General features: G+C 38.4%; 1 protein-coding gene across 2 annotated transcripts in view; it reads left to right on the top strand.

Moving 5' to 3' along the window:
* Positions 1 to 24,262, top strand: part of pitpnm3 (PITPNM family member 3) — a 136,615-nt gene that overhangs the window by 39,021 nt on the left and 73,332 nt on the right. The window contains exon 3 of one of the 2 annotated variants that reach the window (XM_023351586.1): positions 14,047 to 14,157. In XM_023351586.1, the coding sequence (XP_023207354.1) occupies positions 14,047 to 14,157 (111 nt within the window). The remainder of the gene's footprint in view (positions 1 to 14,046; positions 14,158 to 24,262) is intronic. The other variant, XM_005804088.2, reaches the window with a different exon arrangement.

Genomic DNA, 24,262 nt, shown 5'->3' with positions numbered 1-24,262 from the left:
AAGTATTTAAGGGGGAAACACTTGATAGAGAAACAGATATTAAAAACAAGAACAAAAGAATATGAATGAAAACTGTTCGTTGCGTCAGTGAGACTCCCAGTTAGGGCTCAGTAAAGAGAGGAAGTATCCTGCAGCAAAAGAGAGAAGGGAAACTATTTGAAGCGTAAACATTGGCTCAGTGTGAGGAATGCCTTCCTTAGAAGGAAATTCAGGATGAGCTTGTTTACAGTTGTTTACATTTCGACACGCATCAGATAGCCACTTACTTACTTGTGTCATTAAGTGGCACATTTTTTATAACATAGACCTAAAGCATTAACCATCACTACAAGCTTGTGGGATTCTTATAGTTCCAGTTTAATGGGTGAATTCTTTATAGTCTGTGTGCTAATGATGACCTTTATAATGTTGCACACATCTAATCTACCTTTCTTCTATCATACTGTTTGCTAGATTACATATTTAGGTTAATCACAGTTTGTAGCTCAACAAATAACATAAAAAAAGAAACTCAACAGTTCAAGATATTGAAGCTGTGCATGTCTTGTTTATCAGTTGCCTGACAGCCTGACAAATTATGTGGCTACCATATTAATTTTGATTGGAAAATTGAATTCAATCAATTCTTTTTTGCATTGTGTAGGACTTTTGGGATTGTTTGTGCTTGCACGGTATTTTCTCTCTTTGCCAGAGCACCGTGTTATTCCCTGGAGGGCGGGGCTGTGCGGTGCGTGCTCCTGTGCACCTGCAGGTCATCAAGCTTGTCAAGCTGCTATGTAACAGGAGCTAAATCTTGATCCTCGGAGCTGTTTCTGTACATCTAGTCCTTTGTGTTTCTTCTAAAAGTTCTTCCTCACGCGCTCTTGCAGTCTTGCCTCCAAGTCCTGTCTACAGCTCCTGCTCCATAACCACATCATATCGCCATAACAGGCAATCTTTAGGATCCTCTTTCCATTCATCGTCCGCTCCAATCCTCCAATGTCTTTGTGTTTCCTCAACTTCTGCGACACGCAACGACTACATCCAACCAACACCTCAAGCTCTACCCGTTCCTCGCTGGCGTTCCGCATCTCCAACATCACTAAGCTCACTTTCTTCGACACAAAACCTTGTTCTTCACTCTGCCGATACTCAGATCTCACCAGAGTCCATTTCCCCTCCGCCATCAGGAGCGACGTTTCAGATGACCTCCTGATGGCGGCGTTTCAGAACGAGCAGGAGTTTAGGAGAAAGAGACCCAATTTCAAGAAATGGTTACATTACAAATTAAAATGTCTTTCAAGTCACTTTTGATATATTCAGCATTTTTGTAACTGAGGGCGACATAATGACTTAATTATGTTCTAAAATTTGACTGTGCCTGGAAAACACACAATGCTGCCCCTTTTAAATGCTTGTATAGACGGAACAAAGCCAATCAGAGCCTCCTCTTACCCCCCAAAACTACAGCCAATCTGCCTTTTTATAAAGCGTGTAAACAGCACACCCACCACTTCCCATGTTTGGCATTATTACGTTTCATCATCATGACTTGTGTACGTCGAACCTCCAAGCCAGGGTCTTTATCTGCTCCCATCTCCATACATAGCAGCCTGCAGCTCTGGAATGCGAGTTCATTCGACATGTAGTCCCATCATACGACTTCCTCATGATTCAAAGACAAATCCAATTCTTGCCCAGGAAGCCAATTTTGTCAAGAGCCTCGTGTTTTATAGGTCATGCTCACAGAACACAGACTGTCTGTGTTTTCACTGCAGTGAACTGATGAACTAATAGCAGGATGTAAGCATACTAACACATTATATGAATTATATCTTTGAAGATATTTTACTTAACTAAGTAACATAGTAAGATAGAATGTGTGACCAAACACTACAATGTACAATGTAATCTGGTGGCAAAGGAAGATGATGACAAAAGGAAGATCTGACAAAGAGTGAAAGAATTCAGGGTGTATTTACACAGAGAAAGTGATTACTAGTTCATGGAACATCATGTCATGATGTGTCAACTGTAACAGCCTGCATGAACTTTTTCCTGTTTTGTCTTTCATTTAAAAAAAGAAAAAAGCAGCTAGGCAATTATCTAATATTTTAGGCCAAAGTAAATTAAAAGTTAATCTGTGTGTAGAAGTGTTTACTGACTGCACCAGTCTGATTTGAACTCAGATTATCAGATCACTCACTTTACCTCCTGAGAGTTTTAGCAAAAAGGCTGCAAACGGAAAAATAGTCCACTGATCTACTCAGGAGAGACGCCAAATATCAGCACATCTGAATCTTGCATCATGTTTGCAAAGCGTGAACTATTTTTAGTTATTTCTTAAAAAATAATCCAGAATACCCTTGAATTCTAGAGTAAAGAAATGAATCTGAGAAGAATAGTAATCCAAACACAGGAACTAGTCCTTTTTGTCTTTTTGTTCCTTCTTCTGTATGTGCTAATGAGCATTTTTGTTGGTAAATCGTTGAAATTTAGGCATGCAAATATCCCAAATGCAAATGTTGGTGTGAACAAAGCAGATCTGAGAGCTGTCAACATCCATGCATGTTGTTTCCCATGACAACAGACGCCGGGGCTGGATCTCCATCAGCGGATGTTGTCGTGTCAGCCAGTGTTTGTGTTGGTGTGGAGGCAGCGCAGCTGTTAGCTGGATGGTTAGACATTGTCACGTCCGTTGATCCAGATCCACTCCTCTGAGATGCACACAGCTGTCCCAAGAAAAAGCTTTGGTCATGTGCAACACACACACACACACACACACACACACACACACACACCCAGCCGTCCAAACAAATATTTTTCTAATGTGAGGGGGACGTGTCCCCTTGACACGTAGTTATTGCGACGATCATGCATCATCAGTCTCTTTCTTCTGAAGAGACTGATGAATTTATTTGAATGCTTTTTGAACATCTTCACCGGAGGCATTATAAATGTGAAGGATGATAAATAAAGAAGTCAAGTCGAGTTTATTTGTGTAGCACTTTTCAGCATCAAGGCAGTTCAACGTGCTTTACACTATTAAAAACATCATACAGTCACCAGTTGGGGAACGAGCAATAAACTTTACAATTCATCAAATGCCATCATCAAGCAAATACACATCAAATATATTGATCAATGCTCCAGTTATTATTGATCAAAAGCAGCTGTAAATAAATGTATTTTTTGTCTTCGTTTAAAGGAACTCAGTGTTTCAGCTGGTTTATAGTTTTCTGGATGTTTATTCCAGATTAATGGAACATAGAAGCTGAATGCTGCTTCTCCATGTTTGGTTCTGGTTCTGTGAATGCAGAGAAGACCAGAACCAGAGGTCTGGAAGGTTGATACAACAACAGGTTTTAATGTAGTTTGGTGTCAAGTCATTCATTGATTTATAAGCTAACAGGAGCATTTAAAGTCTACTCTCTGAGCTACAGTGTAAGGACTGGGGTGATGAGTTTTTCTATCGGTACTTTTTAAATCACCTTCCTCATTTCTTCTCCTCTTCCATTAAACAGTTGGGTTAAGAAAAATAAAAATAAAACCACTAATATGCACACTCTTCAATTCATCATGCCCTGTGCCACTCTACTGCGGTCGTTACGTGAGAGACGGCGTGACACCCTGGTCTGATCTCAGCAATAATTATGTACATGATAGATGCAGAGCTTAGAACCTTTGCCATTTTTCTACTTTAAAGCTCTTCTGTTAATTAATACTTTGACTAATTAATTTCCTCATTACCGCAAGATGCTCTGAATCTATTTCATGTATTATCTCCTTTCTTACGGCACTCTATTCAGTTCAATACTAAGATGCCAACCGGCTATTTATACAAATAGATAAATACCACACCAACTTTGTTTACTGTTAATCCTTTAAAACTGCACCAGTTTTAAGTGCAGTGTGACTTTTCATCAAGCCCGACTGTGCCTCGCAGCAGCTGAAATGAATGCCAAGTCGATCGCCACGTTCTTTATCAATGCGAGCCGCTGGCGACTCTGTTAATTCAGATTTATTACTTGATGACATGAATTTGAATAATGAGGGAATGCTGACAGATTCAGACTGACAGGAAGTTCAGCACTCAAATGCCACAACAAATTGCTTCTGGAGGTAAAATGTTCCTGGAAGCTATAAGACCGCTGTTGATTAGAGAGCTGCTGCCTCACGACGTTGGGAATCACTGTGCTTTGTTTATTAACACGCATCGAATAAAAAAAATGTCCATTAGATCATAAAAGCAAACATGTGGATTATGTAAATTGAGTCGGACCTCACCTTGTCATTGGAGGTCAAAAAGAAAACTAAACAGCCAACTATTGAGCTACTAAAGGAGAGACGGCTAAGTTGTTTGTTATATAATGTCTGCAGGGCCAGAGCGGCTGGATAAAACGACTCTGTTTCAGCTGCATGCTGAGCACAAAGCTGCAAGGTTATATAAATATGATACAGCACTATGAGTCTTATTGTGACCTTGATGGAGCTACGAAAGCTGTTTGATGCGCGACATCTGTAAAAGTTCGAGACATTCAGTGTTTATATTCATGTCTTATCTATTTCCTTCAAATGCATGCAAATGTGCATATATTTGCAAAATCTCGAGGTGGTTGGTTTTATAAGAGGTCAGAGTTGTTGCTTCAAAATGGGATTCAAACTAGATGCCAAAAAATTGAAAGGTATACGTCCTTTTAGATTTCACTTACAAATTTACACAAGTGTTTTATATGTAGTGTTTTATCTTTTCAGCCCAAAGGAAAGTCAAAAGAGGCTTCAGCAAACCATAGCTTTCAATAAGGATTTGTCATGAGCGTGCCCCACTTACTCTCACATGCCTGGAAACTCTTGAGTTTCGGTTTGACCTTCTGTCCCCGCAGTGAACCTGTTTAGCTCCTACGGCCCTCGTCTTCTTCAGTAAACACTCTGCCTAACGTTTCAGTAAATGAAGGAACATTAACTCTTCTTTAGACTTTATGTCTAAGTTAGTGCTGTCAATTGATTAAAAAGTCTAATGAGATTAATCACCCTCTAGCACTGTGATTAATTGATCCCCATAAATAAGGACAGGTTATGAAAACAACAGAAGTTTGTAGGTTTTATTGAACTGGGACTCCACTCTCTGTCATTATGTTATTCTTCCGTCTACATGTATAAAAATGCAACAAATGAAACAGTTGCTTAAACTTGGCACAGTGGATCTCTCTCTATATTTCTGCTCGTGCTAATGATCAAAAAATGGAAATACTAATACCGCTGTCAGTTTGGAATGTTAAAAGCTTCTCCAGATGACTTTAGATTAATGAAGGACTGACAGGCTTGAGTTTAGTGGTAAGGATGGGAGTAGGGTTGGTGTGTTTTCACAACACGGGAGACCAAAATTAAAACATTTGTTATATTTTCAGCTTGATTACATTTTTAATCAATCTGATTTACAAACAACACCTTAAGTAACTACATTTGCTTTTGACGTGATCACAAAATAAAAACGCTGAATTTTCTATTCCAGCTCCTTCTCTTTATTTATGGTCCTCGTCTGTTTTTCTAAGAGCATGTAGGTTTAAATGTGTGTGAGTGGGCCTAGCATTGTGCATCCAGGTCATGCTCTTGACTTTAATACGCAGCAGAACCTCATGCTCTTTGCCAGACGCAGGTGGGTCACGATGCTAAAGCAAAAAATCTGAAAAACTGGTTGAAGTAAAGTGCCAACCACACTCATTAGAGAAGCGTACCCCATTGAAAATATATTTGATTTGATTTTAAAAAGACCCCCACTGCGCAGATTATGACTAGCGTGTTCCAAAACACATTCTACAGTCATGGAGAATAAGTGAGGCTGTTCCAGAAGAGCTCTGGCTGAGAGGAAAGATGCAAATCAGTTCCAGTTTCCCCCCCATCCACATGTCCAAATGTCTCCAGGCAAGACACTAGTCCCCACACTGACAATCGGCTTGCATGAGTAAACTGTGGCAAATGGTTTGAATGGCTGCAACAACGTTAAAGAAACAGACGGTTTAAGAATAAAATGAAGGAAATCTGTGAAGAGGAGTGATGTAAATTTAGTCGGGAAAGAATAAGAAATTATTTTTCAAATGAAGATTTAACTTTCTAGAGAGAATAAAAAGAAAATCTCACATGGTTTGATCATACTCGTTTCCCCCTCCATGTTCTGCAGATTCTGCAGCAGAGTAATGGGTGTCTTGTTGTAAAAAATAATAAATAGATTTCCTGTTATCTCAGTGGCAGCTGAACATTTTCCTTACTGAAAAGGCATTTCTGGAGGCCCACAATGGGAGAGGACAACAGGGAGTTAGCTTCAGGCTGCCTGGTCTGTGCTGCGGGGCACATCCCGGCTTCGCTCCCGTCCTCTTTCCTGAATGACCACGGTCACTTAATGGCTGTGCATTTTGCAACCGCACTGCCACCTTTCAAGGTTATCACCGCCATCAACGCGATAAAGACCCTGTTTTCTCCCCAGGGAGCGTCGACTCGGCAATTCCTTCTAGCCGCAGAAACCACAGCTCTGCTGCAACGCGTCTTTTTCCCAGAAGGGACTGAAACGCACTAAAAATCACTTGAGCTGTTAAAGCTTCCTGCAGTGCAAAATTTAGCTTTACGTATTTAACAATGAAAGGTTACCATCATCTGTTTGAAAAGTTTAAATATCTGTTGTAAAGTTAAGGGGAACAAAGAGGGCCTGTTACTCTGTAATGGATTTGTATTTACTCTGCTTGTTTTACGCTGTTAATGGGTTTTTGATGTTTATCCTGAATGCTTTTAGTCAAATTGGTATTAAGCGACAGCGTACACAGTGCAGCGATTTTAAACGCTGATAAAGGAAACGATATATTTAAGAAATCACTGGATGGTGAAGTTACAGGTAAATCTCAGGACTAAATGATCCCTGCTGCAATAAAGCATTTTATCGTAAACAAACATGAGGTTTTTATATTTGTTTTTTTTTTTTACATTTTTGATAATTTTTTATTATTTGTACAGTATTCCCTCGTCAAAAATGTGCTTAGTGTTTATTTTATTCTTTCATGAATGTTTGAGAAATCTTTTAATCTCCCATGGCAACCATTTCGGGGTGCCTAAACGCTTACTTTTACAAAGCTCTGCCTATTTACACAAAGCTCCACAAAGAGTGACCCTCCCCCAACGTTTCCCCATCAAGCTCTCCCAGACTAGCGTTAGCAGCAATTAGCAAACACCTCAAGGAACTGCAAGTCTCCTGAGCTGACGCCAAGCGATGATGCGCTAAAGGTGTCGGAAAGAGCAGGAGCTTCTTAAAGAGACAGAGGCCTGATTTCAAGGCATCAAATTACAAAGTCAAGTTATGTTTGATATACGCAGCATTTGTATAACAACTGGTGACAACAAAGTTACTTGTGATATAAAATGACTCTATGTGCCTGGAAAATAAAGAATATCACCCCTTTAAAAAAAACATACAGCTGTAATTGCAGTGAATTGACTTAACAGGGATGCTTACAAGTAGTTAAGCAAAAACATGCTTAACTATCATTTTCCTTTAACTTCACAGTTTGAGATACTTTAGTAATTCACATTAAACATAAATAATATTAACTAGACTTTAAGACAGTTGCACTACAGCAGTGAGACATTGTCCAGTGGGGTTGCTGAACTGTCAGAGTAAATGAAGAGAACAAACGTTCCAAAACAGATGACTGAAATCAGCAGATTGCACGGTCCGCATGGAAGCTGTTCTCTTCTTGTCGCTATTGGCATGGAGGGCGGTTTAAGTCACAATGAGTCACACAGGGAGACACCCGTCTACCTGCCAGACATCTTTCCCATCTCACACGGTTCCCACTGGCAGCTCAGAGAGACCCTGACAGCCTGTCCGTCTGGATCACACCGGGGCCGCTCACGGGTCACAGGTCGCCTCACACTATCCGTTCTGACATGCCCCTCCTCCTTCCCAATACGACGCTCCCGATACCGACCTGAATGTAAATTTTCGAAGCCACACACACTTTCGGATTCGAGTAAACACAGACAAGCACACGAAGGACCAAACAGAAGAACATATTTGATCCAAACAAAGCGCTGCAGGAAGGCCAGGATCGGAATGCAAAAGAAGCGCTGAAGTAATGCGAGTCACGGTGTCGATTCTGAATCATTTAGGAAGAAAATGTGACGCCAGTTTATCTAATAAGTGGAGACTTACTAATATTACTAAGGGTAATATTACTCAGAGATTTGTGCGAGCGCAATAAAAATCCTCAAATAACAGGAGAGGGAAAACCGACTTCTCCATACCCTGCAGCTGGAATCACGAGAAGTAGGGACAATCTGATATAAACAACAACAGTGAAGAACAGAGTGAGATCTGCTTGCCACTGAAATCCCCAAAGGAGGACGGCGAGTGAGCCGCATCGCTCAGCTGTCAGTTAGCACTGAGTTAGTGTCTCGACTTAGTAAGAAGAATAGAAGCTGTGATTGTCAAATGATGAGAAAAGGGCGGTGACTGACCTCCCGTCGCTCTGGTACAATATTAGCAAATTTCTTTTTATCTCATCATCTCAGAGATTTGTAGCAGCTGACAAATTTCCACAATGTGAGCGATCCGTTTTCCGTCCATTCAGCCGGCTGAAGTTCCTGTGACGCACCGAAACGAGGTTTCTCTGGGATTATCTTTAAAATGTCAAGCATGATGAGTCAGATAACCCGACTGTTACAAGGCGGATATTAAAACATCATGCGTGAGGCTCGCAGGCTCAGGTACATAAAAATGAATGCATATATAAATCTAACCACCATTTTGACCAAATTGATTTTTGTTTTTACCTGAATTTCAAAAGTAAGTTTATGGTGGATCTTTCTGGATGGATGGATGAATATTATCAAAAGAAGATGGAAAATCCTGATGAAACTCTTAATATTGATTTTACAGTTTAAAAAATCACAAGACATTTCCACAATATCACCCAGTACAATGCTCAAATGTTGCGGAAATTATCACTCAATCACACCCTATGCAGACGCTCTATAAGTTCTACATTGATGAAAATTATTTCTGGTTAATTTAGCTAATAATTAGAAGACTTAGGCGAACTCAGAGCATTTCCCGTTCTTTTGGGAATGGTCAGTTGACCCTTAAAGGGCCAGTATTATGTATTTTCTGCGCACATAGTGACATATTATAGCAAAATCAAGTACCTATATTACCTTCAGTTTACATAAAAATGCTGTATGTGTGAAACATAAGTCGTGTTTAAGCAATTCTTCATATTCTGATGCCTTGAAATTAGCCTCTGTTTCTTTAAGAAGAATAACTGGGATCAGTCAGCATGTATGCATGATTGAATTGAAATGATGTGTTTGTAAAGTACATGGAGACAATATTTGTCGTGAATTGGTGCTATATAATTAAATTAATTTGAATTAAATTAACTTCTGCAGGTTATGTAGGTGCTGCAACATCTTTCCATGAATCCATTAATTCATCTGTGCTTTTCCAGTCGCACAGAAAAAATGTAGTAGATGAAAAAAAACATGGCTGTCATTATAACAATTATGTTGATACGTTATATAAAATTATCGTAAAACGTCATGCTTGAAGCAACTTTAAAAAAAAATGGAAATCATTTTAAAATAGACAGTAGAACAGAGAATGAAGTCTAGACACAAATGGCTTTCCATACTCTTATTTTTTCATATATGTGCCCAATTCTTTTCTAAGCAAATTCATAGGTAAGGCAATATCTTCCCAATGTCAAGATATTGGCTGCTTGTGAATTTTAATGTAGGTTAAACATTTTGCAGAACCTCTGCAACCAAGCCTCTTAGGAGCAAAAAAATGTGCATTCTATTTACTATTCTCTATATTGAAACATGTATATTTAAAATGTATTTATTTTCATTGCAGATATAAATTGCTTACAGCATTAGTTCATCTCTTCTGTTATCCTCCACAATCAACTTTACACGTTAATATTTATCTTCCGGTGTGTCAGCGGAGGTCACCGGTGGGGGAATCCTTACATCAATGCAGTGAAGGAAACAAGTCACTTTTAATCTTGTTTAATTTAAAACATGAACGGCACTGGGCTGGTTATGCTGGCATAAAGACTCTGATACGCTGACCTGCTCTACAAAAAAACTCAAAGTAGAACAAAGTAAAAATGAACAACAGAGCGGGGACCTTGTTGAATTGCTGTTTTTGTCCATTGAGGCTTTATTAGTTTGCTTATTTCAAAGAATATTCTTTCAAAGAGAGCAAAGTTACGAGAGTCTGCAGCTCACAGCCGTTTCATCGGCTTGTCAGGAATTTTTACAAGTTCTTTGAGATCTCTACACCTCTGCCAGGCACCGTGTCAGGGGATAAAGAAGAAAACAGAACCAGATACATATTCGCTCTTACTGTTCAAATTTGAAGAATTACTCTTATAAAGAAGTCACTGAAAGGAATTTACAGTTCATATGTTTCCCTCATGCGACAGACTGGCGACCTGTCCATGGTGACCCCGCCTCTCGCCCGAAACCTTTGCTGGAGATGGACACCAGCACCCCTGCTGACCCCACTAGGGACAAGGGTGTTAGAAAATGGATGGATGGATATTTTCCTTACACAAGTTTAATTTACAGGGTTAATAATGGGGACATAGCCAAACTAGGACGGATTTGACAGTCAACAGGTGAAACATAAGACACAGCTGTTAAGTATCCCGAATGATGGGTTGTCCTTGACCTAATTGACTCAATGTAAATGTAATATTGTCCCACTTTAGTTCCCATAGACTGAATGCGTACTCAAACTCTGGTCCACCTAAAAACCCAGGTCCCGGGTTGGTTGAGGTGAATTCTGGCGCAGTTTTAATGCGTATGTGAATCAGAGTCCAATCCAAAAGCAGGAAACGGACTGTACTGCGGGGCATTCTGGGTAAATACAACCAAAACAAATGCAAGAGTCAAACGCTAGTGGGAGAAGCGAGTCGCGGTCTTTTACCAATAGCAAAAAAAGAAATTCTACAACCGCTAAAATCTGATGATGCTCCATTTTTGTTTACATTTTGCAAAGGAGGAAGTTGGGTTCATGTCTTCTTCGGAGGTGAAGGGGTAAACAGGATTGTTGTTACACTGACAGTGGAGTGTGAAAGTCAACAGAGTCATTTGTATTCAATGCTGTTCCCATTCTTTTCTTTCTTTTTTTTAAGCTTGATCTGATTCATAGTCCATGTTATTTACTCATGTCCACATTTATTAAAACCTTTTTATTACTTAACTTGTGATGTATAGCATTTGTAATACAAATGTTTATATGTTTAGTATCATTTGACTTTATTCTGGCTTTAATGTGATTATACCCTTGCTTACATTTGCAAACCTCTGGTGTTTTTTTATTATTATTTGAACAGGTTAGAGGATTTATCAGTGAGCAGCTTTGCCATGTTGGTTTTGTTCACATTGTTTGTGTGAGGTGTAAACATTTGGTTTATAGAGAGCCCTAAAGGTGTTAGGGGCTTTTTCTCAATACCCTTTTGCATGTCTTGAGTCATATTTATATTTATGAGAGCGATAGTGACATAATACTTGTCAGAACTATCTTGTTATCATTTTATTTACATCATTGCCAGTTATAGAGCTGCTAGACCTAAAAAGACCATGTGGAGGGTGTTGCATTGAATTTAAAAGATTATAATTTTAAAGACGTTGCTGCTTTTTGAGTGGAACATGTTAAATGTTTCTAGAATTTGCTACATCCAGCCAGAAAATTTCCCAGGAACCATTTAAGGTCATATTCAGTAAATTAGAAAATGCTTTATGAGGTTTGTTTGTCAGATTAAAAATAATAATCTTCAAGAAGATATTTAGCATGATTTACTCAAAGTAAATCCCGATTAAGTAAACAGTTTAATGGTTTAATGTCATCATAAGCTAATCTTGAATGTGTTTTTATGGCTGTAAGTGGGAAAATCATCATAATTAACAAAAAGGAAGGCTTGATATCATCAGTCTCAGAAATTAATGCAAATGATATGCTTAATTTATGCATTTAGTTATTTAATCAAAACTTTTTGACTGTATAACTTACTTTTAGCTTTCCTACATTCTGGAGCTTTAGGAGTGTGGCCAAGGATTTGGCCACCACAAGGGAGTTTCAGGAAATTACCTGTTAAGTTTTGGGAAGTAACCAGGAAGTACCATTATAGCTCCACAATATAGGAGTTCATCCAGTAAGAAAATACTTTACCACTGCAGTGTTTTTATGCGTCATTTATGAGTACAACCTTAATGTCTGCAGATTTAAAATTAAAATATATATATATATATATATATATATATATATATATATATATATATATATATATATATATATATATATATATATATATATATATATATATTTCTAATATATCCTGTGACTCTTCCTGTTTTTAACTCGGTCCATCACATCTTTTTAGAATTTGTGGTTACCTTCTCAAAAAAAAAAAAAAAAAAAAAAGAAATTAAATTAAACAAAGACTAAAAAGTAGCATCTTAGCTCGTTTTGATTAACCTAAACTTAACACACTGAATGGAGTTGAGTTAATGCCAGTCAACATTGTATTTGTAGCCCACATGCTACTGATAGCATTTTAGCTAAATTTAACTTCTTACTTAAATTTGACATAAACGCTGAAGTGAACACATTCACGGGAATAAGTTAACATTAGTCAACATGCTAGTGATAGCCCACATACAAGTGGGAGTCCTTCACATGAACTTTTAGGGTAATTTTAGTTTGTATATGTGTTTTTGCATACTGAATAGAGCGAGTCAGTGTAGGTCAGCATGCTAGTGGTACCTTTTCAGCATTTTAGGAAATACTAGCATGTTAGCTAATTTTTATACAAAAGCTAAGCGTAACATGCTCAATGGACTGAGTTAATGTTAGTCAACTACTAATGATGCAATTAATAGCACTTTAGCTAATGTCAGAATTTTAGCTAATTTTGATGTCAACATATTTTTTTCTTATTGAATGCAGTATGTTAAAGTAGGTCTTCAATGAGCTTTCATGAAACTTAGAGGTTCATTTTTTGGAACTTACATGGTACTCTTTTTTTTCTTTTTTTTTTAATAAACTTTTACATTACTATCCAAAACTACTACTAAAGTGCCTAGATTCCTCTAAGTTCCAAAAAAATCACCCATTAAGTTCCCAATGGTAACCATCCAAATTATGTTAAGGTGTAATATGTCCTTCCACTCAGCACTTAAATATCTCTAACGGGGGCAAAGCTGAGTAGCAGACTGTAGAAGGCAGATTGTGCTCTACACGCTGCTTTTATAACAAGCCGCTCTTTTATACATAAAATGTCTGTTTATATGTAATTCATAAGATTAAGTGGTAAAATGGTAAATGGTCTCTACTGGTATAGCGTTTAGCTAGTCCAGAGGATCCCAAAGTGCTTCACACCATATTTAGACATTCGCCCATTCTCACACACATCCACACACAGATTACTCTAAAAACTGCTCATATTTTATCTAAGCATGCAACATCTTTTAACTGCAACCTAAAACTTGGAAACTAAGTCTGATACTGATATTGGGTTGAATCAATCCACCTTTATTTTCTAGCTTTTGCTTACTTTTCAAAATACTAGAAAAATGTAACAGACTCACAACTCAAAATATTACTGTGTGATTTATTTATTTTGTTTGATGAGATACTAGAAACAGACAAAAATATATGTAATGTTCTGCAGTAAAGAGATCCTCAGTCTGCATAAGCATCATCCCTGCCAAGTGCCAGTGTTGCATTGGCAGTACAATAGCCGTCTGAGTTGTTTCCTGCCGTCACAAGCCATATGTAATACACTGCATGGCTGCCACGCCTTGTTATTTGACCTGTCATTGTCATCTGTCATGTGGCATTTTGTTTTTGTTGTTTACGCGCTACATATTGGTCTGTGTGCGCACTTGGCACAGGCAAAGAGTGCTCCTCCTCGGTCTGGCCAAATTTAAACGAAACCACACCCAACAGATAGAGAACCTGCAGTTTTGTCTCATTTTTTAAGTGTGTACTCTGTGTGTTTGTGTGTGTCCCAGCAGATGTTATGGAGGGGAAGAGCGCCATTCTGCTGGGCATGAGTCAGTGGAACTCAAACGACCTGGTGGAGCAGATCGAAACTCTGGGACATATGGAGGACCAGTCTCATGGTACGCACACACACACGCTATAATCAGACTCACGTAGACTCATAAACACAATGAGGTGTGCATTTGTCTTGCTCGCGTCCGGAGGGAAGGTTTAAATTGCCTGGAATGATAGGGAGAGTTATTTGCTGAATAATGACAATAGTGGCGAGATTGTAAATGGAGTGTAGCTTCTATTTAGAGCTACATTAAGTCATTTTTGCCCATTAGAGGCCAGAAAGAGTAAAAGATACGATGACTTCATCCTGTGATGCTGTAATAGATGCAAAGGAATATTTTCTGAATTGAAACCGTAACCAGACTTATAATAGTTTTGCTGACAACGTCAAAGATTATGTGTGGTTTTTTTTGTTTAGTTTTTTTAAGAGACATAACAAAAAATGCAACACGGATTAAGGATAAATAAATATCAGGGGTGGAGAACTTTAATTTTCAGATGTGTTCAGGATTGTAGCTCACAATGTGCATTTCTATTTCAATGACCAAAAAAGAGAGTTATATATATACTGTATATACATATTTAAATATATAAAGAAAGCATGAAGAAAAAAAGGTGAGAAAGATGCAGCCAATATACAGCAACAGAATGGTGCCAAAATATGATGATGCGAGGTTTGGGCATCTGCTTTTGTTAACTTTTTATGGGGATATAAAATTGGTATAAACCCCCCCTGCCCCCCCTGGTTATAGGTTTGAACATTTTAATGGTTTTGAACCTGAAATAACAGTAGACCTCATAATTGGAGATGGCCCATTCCTTGTTACTAATCTAGCATGGTGTGGCATATCAGTCCAGCCAAGAAAAAGGCATTGAAGCTAGAGTTCACAAAATTAAGATTTATATGGATTTGTAAGTCTCTGTACACATACTGTAATCAGTCTGTGGTTAACTTGTGACACTTTGCACTACAGTAAGGTAGATGTCAAAACACTGTTTTTGTTCACACCAAGGTCCCTTAAATCCCATAATGGTGCGTTCACACCAAACGCGTTGCGGACGTCAAAAACTCGTCTGAAGCTTCAGGTTCAACGCGTGTTCACACCCAAAGCATTTTGAGCGTCAGACCTTGGACAGGCTTGACACGTCAAATGCTCAAAACGCACCACGCTAGACGCTCGAAACGCATCGCAACGGCCCTCGATGCTCAAAACGCGTTCAGTGTGAACACACCAAAAGACCATCTGCAGTTAGAGCTTCCGTTAATTTCCCGGCAACATGTTTTCTGTCCACAAAAATTTACTTCAAGCTAATGCTAAAATATGTCAGAAGCTAATTATCATCGCTAAGCTTGCAGGAAGATGGTTTAGAGAAATCTGCAGACATTAATGTTGTACTCATAAATGACACATAAAAACACTGCAGTGGTAAAGTATCTTCTTACTGGATGAACTTGAGCCTCACAAACACCAGCTACAGTCTCCTGGTGATGTGAACTGTTTTCTCTCAGGTTTTTGTTTCTCCTTGATGTGAATCAAAGATACCAATAATTTCATAATTTTAGGGCAAAATGTTTCCAATAGAGAAATATTTTCCTAGCAGCAAAAGTTCTCACACATTTTTCCGTTGCAAATTAGCAGCTATGTTCAGTATTTATTTATTTATGCTCCTTTTCTTTAACCCTTTCAGCATTCTGTGTTTCTACTTTATATATTTATCCTTCAGTCCATTATGACAAAGGTTTTTTAAAACAAATTTCAGCAGTTTATGTCGTAACAAACTGGTGACTGATTGGAGGCAAACAGAATAAGCAAGACACTCTTTATTAAATAAATAAAGCACATTTTGTCCATATTTTTTACTCCACAATGTTCATTCTTTATTCTTTGGAAAAACATTGAAATGTTTGGCTTCTTACATGCGAGTCGTTTTGTATCAGGCAGGTTGTGTTTATCGGATCCATCAGCTGCAGCTCCTCTCGTCTCAAACAGAGGGAGAATAGCTCTGCCACAGAGGCTGAAATCACAAATCTTATCTCTGTTCGGTACCAAAATATTAACTATTGAGGTCATTTACAGTTGTCCTAAGAAGGTTTATCTCTGGAAAGCCTTTTTGGTTCACAAACTCTTCTTTTGTGAAGAAAGTAGTGCCTTCTAAGTAAAATCTGGTTAGAAAACGATGCAGGCTCTCCGAGTTGAAGCCAGAGGCTTTCTGGTAATCACTGCTGATTTCTCCAGTGGAGATGATCACGCAGCACAGCTGACTCACTTTGAGAATCTGTTGACAGAGGTCTGTTTGTACATGCACAGAACACCATGACTATCACAACCATCCATGCTGTAAACGTGTGGGCAGAAAAACAAAAGCCAGCGAGGGGGGAAGAGGAGCAAAAGCCGCGCCGGTCGGCAGAGGCGGGCAGTTATTTCTCCTGGGTGTGTGTGTGTGTGTGTGTGTGTGTTATTACTGAAACTTTCACGTTGCGCTCAGCTCTCTGTGGTTTATGTTAATTTTTTGGAAAGGTCGCTCCATTCGGGTTTCCGCATCACAATTTGTTTGACGAACAACATCCACCTACGTTGGAACAAAGCGGTCATTAAGGCGAGAAGCGCCGCATTACCATTGCTCGCATATGGTGGGGCATTTTGTTATTGGTCCGTGGATGAACATAAATAAATAAAACGCCCTTACAGCAGAATGTAGGTGGAGATAATATTCTCATGCTGATATGTGTTCAGTGCTTCTTAATTATGCCTTTTGATGCATTGAGGAAAGGCACGAAGCAATGTTTCCTTACGCGCATCTACAGCTCTAGTTAAAATAAAAGTCGTGCTCCACAATTGGGGTAGTTTAAATTTTTCTTCCTCCTCTGTTATTAATTTGAATGAAACCTTGATTTAAAAAAAGAAGAAAAAAGAGAACATCGCTTACTGGATCCTGCAAAGGTTTCTGGTGAAGCCAACAAATGTCTGACTGATATATATCTGTCCTAGAGTTGGACATCTTTCAAATGCTTCTGTTAACGAATGAAAAATCTAATTAATACCCAAATGAGCTATAAAAAGCTCTGGAATAACCTAATTTTTAATTGCAGTAGCATATTCCCACAATGGTGGAAATATAAAAATGCAACCTTTAATTGGAGTACATTTGAGTGGGGGAAAGAAAAATCCCACATTTCAAATTACTGCTAATACAACCCCTTTGGCAAATATAACAACACTTATTATTATTTTCCTATCCCATTTAATAAGGTCGGAGCATACAGAGAGAGGAATCTTTCAGCATTCCTCACACACACAGATCAGACTCATCTCTTCTCAGTACGTCGCTGCAAATGTGTCCTGTAGGTTTTAGGTCTTGAGACAAAGACGCCATGGAAAGAGGTTAAGTATGTGAACTATTTCTGTAACGATTTGGACAGATATTTTCAATCACTGTCCTCATTATCTTTCAAAAAGATGCTTTGATGTCATACATGTTGGTATGTAGATAACTTATTAATAGTCGTGAAGATAAGATTACATTTCTTACTGCAGTTCTCCTACAGGAAGCTTTGGAGATTGCCCACTTTCCCATTCTGTTCTCTGTGAGTGCAACAAATCAAATGATTTTCCAAACTGTTTCTCCATGGGAAATAGTTATTTGATCACATTTCTGAAGCTCTCTGGAGAGCATATCTAACCACCAGAACCACATAATTTTTTTTTTTCTATCAAAGATGGAATACCGCAGAGTTATGTTAAATGAAATTAGTGCTGGGAGGCCTGTAGTCAAATGAACCAAAGATGAAAAGCTCTACGGCTTTAAATTGGCATAAAACATAACAGCTGCCAATTTTGACTGGTTTCATTTACATCTTTTTACCACACCTTTGCTGTCGACTACGAAATGATGGCTTACAGGTTTGACGGACTCATTTTCTTCTTCTTGGACACGTGTGGACAAACATGTTCAGACCCCCCTGTCAATGACCGAAAACCCCGCAGTGGTCACTGAAGTGGCTTGAAACTGACAAAAGTATTAAATACTTCAGATGTTGCTTTTGAATTGTGGTTGAACAGAATCATAAAAAAACCTCATGAGGCCTGGACAGCAATGATGGTAACTGTAACTTGATATTTTGTTTCTCAAACTATCGAGGCAGTAACACAATCAATCACTGTAACTATTAATGCCACTTCTTTACCTCTCCACAGGCGTTTTTTCTAATTTCCCGTAGGCAAGCTGTTCCTGTTGTTCCAGATGACGTGTTTCAGCTCCTTCCATATGATTTGGATCAGGGCACGTAGAAGACCAAGGACAGAATAGTCCAATATTTTGCTCTTAGCCATTCTTGGGAGTTAATAGTTGTGTTTTGGGTCTTTATCTTATTGGAAGACCCGTAACCTGCGACTAAGACCAAGCTTTCTGACACTTGGCAGCATATTTCTCTTCAGAATACTGCGATAATCCTGAGATTTTTTCATAGCCCACACAGAGTCAATACACCATGTGCCTAATGCAGTAAAACAGCTTCAGACATAACCGAGCCTCCTCCGTGTTTCACTATAGGAAGCATGGAAGTGGTCTTGTCTACATGCTTCATTGTTGGTGTCTGAACATAGAGGTGATGTCTCTTGCCAAAAAGCTCCAATTTTGCCTCCTCTGTCCAAAGGGCATTGTCCCAGAAACTTTGGCTTGTCAGTTCTTATTGTGGCAAATTACAGTCTGCCTTTTTACAACTAGCTTCCCTACTTAGTTGTCTCCCATGAAGATCACTTTGACTCAATCAATGAAGGATAGTTCCATCTGACATTGATGTACCTTTTTGACCTTGGAGATAACCTTTGACTTGTTTGGAGGTTATTCTGGACTCTTTGGTTACCAGTCCTATTATCTTTGGCTTCAATATTCCACCTTAGGGCACAGCCAGAATGGTTGGCTGCAGTCCAGTGGACCTTAAACTTCTGAATGTGCCACTGTAACCACAGGAGCATCAAGCTGTTTGGAGATGGTCTTATAACCATTACCTTTAATTGTCTTTTAACCTCCTGGATCAACTCTCCCCTTCACTTCCAGTGGTCCATGTCCAGTCTGGAACACATTAAATTCTCAAATAGCAGAGGGACTACTACCTGTCACCCTTTAAATAGGCAGACCGACGAGCTTGAAGACGTCTGCATGGCTAATTATTGTAGAGGACACATATTAGTGTAACAAGCAGTTCAGTTCTTTTCAATGTTTTCCAGAGGAACCATAATTTTTGCCCTGACTTGTTTCATTTATCAAATTTTCAAAATGATTCTGATGAGCCACATTTCAAGATCAATGTCTGAGCAATCATGTCATTGGATAATTTTCAGTAAATTTTTATTCATTATTACCAAGTTATTTCAGTGACTCTGAAATAACTTCTGTTAATGTTTGCTAATTAGCAGAGGGCATGTGTGTAAAGGTCAGATCTGTGGTTTGATAAGCTGCTGTAAGAATTGCTTTTAATCATGGCCGTTATGGTTCCCAACCAGCTCAGTCTGGGCCTGTGGAGATGAAAGAAGCTGCTCCTGCAGTCATGTGGTGACCACATTACCAATACTTTACACCACCCAAGCACCCCATCAGCGTCCACTCACAAAACCAGTCATGACTCATGAAGTGGTCCACTCCAGTAACACTCATTTATTATTTTACAGCTCCACAATAATGTGAGCAGAGATGATGACTAAAAATACTATTGTCATCACTTTTTTTTTTTTTTTTTTACAAAGACCTTTTTCTGTTTATTGAAAGATTTGAATACATATAGAAACTATAGATACTTTCTTCCTCTTTGTAAGTGCTGCATTATTCTTCAGGGACACATTGCGCTGTCCCTTTGTGCTTCGTTGTTTTTGTCAACAAAGCAGCACAAAGTAACTGGAACCTACATTGGTTTACAGAACCAGGTGGTTAAGGAGAATCAAGACGAAGCAAAGACTAAAAGAACCAAAGATCAAAGCTAAACAATGCTTTGCAAAAATTTTTTACCCCCTGAACTTTTTCACAAGTTGTCTTCTTGGAACCAAGAAGCAATGTACTTCATTGGATTTTTGACTAGTCCAACATAGCAAGTCATTGTGAGGTGGGTGAGAAATGACAGGATTTATTGTCAGTGAAAATCTGAAAACTGTTGCATGCCTTTTTATTCACCCCATTGTAACCCAACACTCCTAATTACACACAAATAAATGATTTCATAGTCAAAGTCATCATATTGGTAAAAAAAAGACTTCCCCTGTATGTATATTTCCACCTCTTCTGTAGCCTTCTCATAGGATTTTAAAGAACATTGGTGATCAAACAGCATGAAGACCAAGGTACATGACAGACCAGACAGATAACTGTCAAGTTTGCACAAATCTGGCCTTTATGGGAGAGTGTCAAGAGGAGAGTCAAAGCCAAATTTGTGATGTAAAATTAACACTGTACATCTCCCTGATTGCATCATCCCCAAGGTGAAACTTAGTGGTAGCTATGGAAGATTTCAGTGGTTTTGGGGATGGGTGATTAGGTAATTGGATGAAGCAAAACACACGAAAATTCTGCAAGAAAATCTGTTAAGAGTGTGCAAAAGACTTAAGAAAGGTACATCTTTCATCAGACATACTATATAGTCAGAGCTACCATGCAACAGACTAGATCAACATATATACAGTACTTGTCTTAGAAATACCAAATGCCAACTCAGGGGGGATTTAATCGTATGTTTTGTATTTATTTTATTTTGCTGTTATCTGCCTGTTGATTTCGTTCTGTTGTTTTGTAATCATTATTACATTTGTTAAGAACATCTACTGTCTCATCTCCTGTTGCCAAGTTATAATGCAGATGATAAATGTCAGTAAGAGACAGAAGAATGTAACTATGAACATGTGTTGTTAAAAATAAATAAAAATAAAGTAAAAAAAAAAGAAATACCAAATGATCCTAAATGAAAACCTGAGAAGGCTTGATCACCACCATCATTCAGACTTTCTCCCTTTTGTCCTTAGAAGAATGGTCAAATTGTTTAGTCTTCAGATGTAAAAAGATGGAAGTGAGAAAGTCAAGACACTTTTCAGGTCTAGTTGATTTATCGCATAAAATCCCAACATCATTAATTTATGTTTGTGGTTGTAATTTGGAGTGGAATGTGAAGATTTTTGCAAGAGTGTGACCAGACCACAACACACCCCAAACTGACTCAACTTAGGGACATGAAAACCCATAACAAGGCAGCACAACCTGCCTGAGAATGACGTAGCAACGAGCATTCAGCGTTACATTCAGGTGGAGATGTTCAGTCAACACTGCCCCTCCACCACAGTCCACATAATGCAGTGAAATGTGAAATCAAGCTGTCTTTCATAATATACAAACACAGATTGTTCGAGGAGAAGGCGTTTAAACTCATAGATGTTGTAGGTTGTGACATTTTTATAGGAGACCAAAGATTCCACGTTTACGTTCTCGTGCTGACATGACGTTTTAAATGGACAGCATTACAAGTCATTATAATGATCGCTCCTCTGAAGTGTTACTAACACGCTCGTAAAATCATCAGGAGAGGTTTTATTACTTCATGGCAGCCGTGGAAAAATCTTTACACTGTCTGGTAATCATTTTAGCTTGATGTGACCGTTTTACAGTCGATTGCCTGTTTTTTTTTATAAAGCGCCCTTTGTGGTCATTTTGGGGCCTTTAGCTGTTTGGTAAATGAAGTTGAGAGAGAATCGTGTAACTGATAGCTTTCAGATGCCATTGCCATCAGTTGCAGTTGATGCAGTCGAGATAAACATCCATAGAGAGTAAAATGTTAAGTATACTTTGTGTTGACTGGGTGAAAAAGAAACGGGAACAAAACTAACCATCCTTCACCTTAGATAGAATAGAAACATCCTTTATTGTCCCACAATTGGGAAATTTCTGTGCAACAGCAGCAAAGTGACAGGCAGTAACATCAAATACTCAAACAAAGATAATAAATAAATATATATATAATATGAAATACTGTACATGAAGGGCAAAGTTTCAACAGAAATACTAACTCCAGATCAATGTGGACATTTTGTACATTGTTTAATTGGCTAATTAGACAATGTACAAAAAGTCCATGTCCACATTAAATGACAGACTATTTACAAGTAGTGATAATAAAAATGTGTGCTACAGTAAAATTGTACAGATACCAGCATGGACGAAGTTGAGTTTATTGGGAGTAGTGGTGGTTATAAAATCTAGCAGCTGCTGGGAGGAAGGATCCTTTATAAATTTATTTATTTATTTTTAAATATTTATTAAAAGTGTCACAATGTTCTGACAGTATAACATGAAATGGATAGTTTGTAAAAAAAATCGAGCACCACCTCCCTGTGGTCCTCCAGCCATCTGGAGAAAAGCACCACTCCCATTGGTCTGAAACAACTAATCAGAGCCAGGGGGAGGGTCTTACCGCTGTCAATCAGTCATGTACACGCTGCTCAAGATTGGCGGTTTGCAACAGCGGTGCTAATGGTGGAGAGACAACTTACCGAACAGAAAAACTTAATCCAATGACATTGGTGGTCATGCTAACTAGCCTTAGCATTGACATCAAATAACTGCAGAGAGCAGCGAGGGCGTGAGCAGCTTGTACACAAGTATGATTGACAGGGCTAAGACTCTCCTCCTGGCTGTGATTGGTTGTTTCTGACTAGGAGCAGTGTATTTCTGCAGATGGCAGTAGGACAACAAGGAGCAGACGTAAGAACTTAATTTTTTCACAAATGATCTCATGAACTCATGTTATACTGTCCGGACATAAAAAAATGTTTTCTATACATTTATTATTGACAAAATTTACTGTTGCTATAACTGTGATGCAGTTTACAGATTTCTGAGTCTGTGGAGGCATAACTCTGCCAGGGGGAGTCAAGAGGTGGTGAACTTTTGACCTTTGCTGTTTTGTCCTCTTTCAGCATCTGCTCTGTGAAACTGAAGGTCGAAATACAATGCGCAAAAAATGTAAATGGAAAAAAAAGAAGATTAATGTTTCCACCGCGATGAGAGAAGCTGTTTTTCTTGCTTATCACAGCACGTTTTGAAAATATGCTTTCTGTACAGAACTCATCTGCGGTAGTAATAATTTTAATGCATATACGCTGCCGTTTTGATTGAGTGGTTTGGATTCAAATGAAACCAGTAGGAGATGCAGTTCTACAATGATTTCATTACACAAAAGCAATCCAGACTTGCTCATGCAGAAACGATTTGATGTTTAGAGATTGAAACTGTTTTATTTGCACAATGGAAGTAGTTGTAATTGCAGCGATGCACTTTCCCTAGTCTGTGTTGCTAGAGACTCGAACCTTTTGAGAATACCACAGCAGAGTAACACAGTGCTGCATGCAAACAGAACATGTTTCTCCTGAGGTTCTCCAAGGTTTGTTTTGTTCCTGCACACATGGCATGGCAGGGTTACAAAGGAATTACATTTGTCTGTGCTGATTTCCTTTACTAACTAGTGTTCGGTCGGCAACAGAAAATGTTCCACGGACAGATAAAATAAAGGTTGCCGAGCAGATTTGATGTCGAGTTTTAAAGTTTTTATCGTGAAGTCTCAGCACTTCCCAGAATTTAAAGATTTGTTTTCTCTTTTTGTTACATTTAGGATGTTAAAATGTAAAAAAAATAGAAATGTTACAAATAAAAATGAGTGAGTGCTTTGGGGGTAGGGGAATGGCCTACAGCAAAAACCTGCTGTTTATTATTAAGAGTGAGAATAGATGGGCTTTCACACCTCAGTCTTCCAAATTCTCCAATATTACAAAGTGGATTAATCCAAAATATGGATAACATCGACACCAACTCTGTATCAACTCATGCTAATATGTTTTGTAAAGTATTTTGCAAATACCTGTAAACTGTTGATGAATTTTTGTTCTTGTTTTGAGCAAAATAATTCAACAGAAAAAACACATAAACCCCTACAGGTCAGAAGTTTGATGATATATAAAATGTAAGTTTAAAAAAAGTATCAGTATCAGTGGTATTGGCAACACGGCCGTCTTTACTCTGTTTCGGATTGATAACAAAATATGCAGAATCACTCACTTCTATCCAATAACAATTACAAATAACTACAGTTTGGCGCGCGTCACTTTCTTTTTTTAAAAAAAGAGTTGTTGGGAGAGTTTG

This window comes from Xiphophorus maculatus, chromosome 18, assembly GCF_002775205.1.
Source record: "Xiphophorus maculatus strain JP 163 A chromosome 18, X_maculatus-5.0-male, whole genome shotgun sequence".
NCBI classification, from domain to species: Eukaryota; Metazoa; Chordata; class Actinopteri; order Cyprinodontiformes; family Poeciliidae; genus Xiphophorus; species Xiphophorus maculatus.
Note: the sequence above shows the minus strand (reverse complement) of the source record. Positions and strands in the feature narration are given on the sequence as shown.